The sequence below is a fragment of the Limulus polyphemus genome, unplaced genomic scaffold, assembly GCF_000517525.1.
Source record: "Limulus polyphemus unplaced genomic scaffold, Limulus_polyphemus-2.1.2 Scaffold2067, whole genome shotgun sequence".
Lineage (NCBI taxonomy): Eukaryota > Metazoa > Arthropoda > Merostomata > Xiphosura > Limulidae > Limulus > Limulus polyphemus.
The window spans coordinates 88,461-90,976 of record NW_013667677.1 but is presented as its reverse complement, the minus strand read 5'-3'; the positions used below and the strand labels follow the sequence as shown (position 1 = coordinate 90,976).

The 2,516-nt window shown below is 30.3% G+C and overlaps 1 protein-coding gene across 6 annotated transcripts in view; it reads left to right on the top strand.

Annotated features, from left to right (window-relative positions):
- LOC106465835 (CREB-binding protein-like) overlaps positions 1 to 2,516 on the top strand; it is a 122,672-nt gene that overhangs the window by 100,530 nt on the left and 19,626 nt on the right. For all 6 annotated transcript variants that reach the window (XM_022393785.1, XM_022393787.1, XM_022393786.1 and 3 more), the window contains 2 exons: positions 527 to 640; positions 1,889 to 2,054. In XM_022393785.1, coding sequence (XP_022249493.1) covers positions 527 to 640; positions 1,889 to 2,054 — 280 coding nt within the window. The remainder of the gene's footprint in view (positions 1 to 526; positions 641 to 1,888; positions 2,055 to 2,516) is intronic.

The following is a 2,516-nucleotide window of genomic DNA, read 5'->3' as shown; positions in this document are numbered from 1 at the left end:
CATTCAGAAATTTGGGACTTAAATACGGATTTGATGCACGAGAAAATAGTGCATATTGGACGTGAAGAAGGGAGCAAGTTGCATGTGGGGAAAAAAACGCGCCTGATTTAAATGTCACACCTGAACGCTCACATCCTTTTAATTATGTTTGAAATTATGAACATTGCTCAACATCATGAAAATTAAACCTTATTTTCAATAAGCAATCCTGAAAAACTATTTGGGGGTGCTTAACTTTTTTCCAGGTGTATAAAATGGCTAGACACTTAATGCACAAAGGAAAAGTTCTGTTACAAAATTTTTATTTACTTTGGATATCTGTTCTTATGAGCCATCTGGACTGTGGTATTTTGAGTGGTTGTAGCTATGTATTTGCAGTTCAACCATGACACTGTGTCTTATACTGCATATATGAATAAGTTTATTTTGTTTGATAGAATTTTGACCATGTTTTAAACTGGTAATTATTGGAAAAATAGAGTGTTTATATTACAGTCAATTTTATGAAATATTTTTTGTTTTACAGGCGAGTTTATATAGCCTACCTTGACAGTGTTCATTTCTTCAAACCCAAACAGTATCGGACAGCAGTGTACCACGAGATACTCCTTGGGTACTTAGAGTATGTGAAACAGTTGGGGTAAGTAAAAAAATCCGTAGAACTTCACAGATGTGGTGAAATGTGACTGTATGTATGTTTTATGACATTACCAGCCTCACAGTGAAACCTTTATTTTCATTTTTATCCTTTATTTCATTTATTTTTAATCAAAATAGGGCCCCAAAATGTTTTAAATTTTCAAACTTAAAGGTGAATTTGTATTTTAACTAAAAACTTAACCAAAAAAATTTCAATACTCTAATTATTGTATTACCATAATTATTAAATATTTCATGATTTCGAAAAACACATAGGTTCAAAAATCAATTTATCAGAAAAATAGAATACCCTATAATCCGAGTGCTTTCAAAAGGTGGACCTGTTTCCTTTAGTGACAAACTTATTTATTAACAATCGATGAAAATACAATGATTTTACATGATTTTCTTTTTTGAATTCAGACTTCATTATCAGCATAATTAGAATTTGATGGTAAAATTTCATGTAATTCCATTCAAAGTAGCGCATTTCTAAATGAAATTTTACAGATGAATATAAAAATTTATATTTGTTATTAATCATATTTATTTATATATAACTATATTTTTATTTGTGAACCCTTTATTTTTGCCCACTGAAAGGCCTGCATTCCTGTTAATTAGTCTGTTAAGGATTTCTTATCAGAAGTATGTTAAAACAGCATTCAGGTCTGTTGTAGTTCGTTACCAGAACCCATCAGCTATGCTTTACCCGTGGTACCCAAAACCCTATCAGAAATGCTATATGTATGGACAAGAAACTCAGTGCTGTGATATAAAACACCTTATTTGGCAGAACGGAAATACTTCTTATGAGTAACAGATATAATGTATTTTGTTTGTTGTTTTTTTTTAACTTATTTGAGTGGTCCATCGCATATTTTAGATCATAGGTCTATACATTTGTAATGATTAATTAAGAGAAACGACTGTAGTCAAACATGATTTTAATCACTTTGATTAAACCTAATTAGTCAACTTACTTTGTGAGCCTAGTTGTTTAGTGTTTCTTTGCTAGTAGTTTCATAATATAGTATTTTGCATGTATCACAATTCTCATTTAACAAATGTTTTAAAAAAACTTAGTTTATACATTTCTAAGTCTATTTTGGTACTTAAGAATATAAATTACATTAGGTCTTAACCAATTTACAGTTACAAATTTTATGATGCATGAAAAAGAAATTCAAGGTTTCAAGTTTAACTCAAAGGCTTAAGAAAGATAATTGTTTATCTTTTTCCATCTCAGATTCACAATGGCTCATATCTGGGCTTGTCCACCCAGTGAGGGAGATGATTATATATTTCACTGCCACCCAGCTGAGCAAAAAATTCCAAAACCAAAGAGGTTACAGGACTGGTATAAAAAGATGTTGGATAAAGGCATCATTGAGAGAATAGTCCTGGATTACAAGGTTAGAGCTTATAAATAAAGACTTGTTTTTTATCTTTTAAACATAAAGCTCTGTTGTGTTCAAAAAAATAACTAGCAAAAGTATGAAAGTACCTATATGCTATACTCTTTTGGAAAACCCACTTTTTTCAAGGGAATAACATAATTATTTTACCATACATGTGTGCAAAATCTGACTATCACTATTTTTTCTTTTTAACTTTGTTTGAAGTTATTTGAATTAATTAACCCTTTTGAGACAGGTCACAAGTGAAAGGCCATGTCATCTTGTTTGTTCACTAGAATTCAAAATAATTTCTTAATTTAAAAGTAAGTATTAAAAAATACAGATAAACATCGATTTTTTTTGTGTGTCACGTGGTATGTCAAATGCAGCACTGGCTCAAATTAAATGTTTGTGAAGTTAAAAACTAAGTCTAGTTTCACGTGAATTAGAAACTCAATTTACCGATGTTGACAAGCT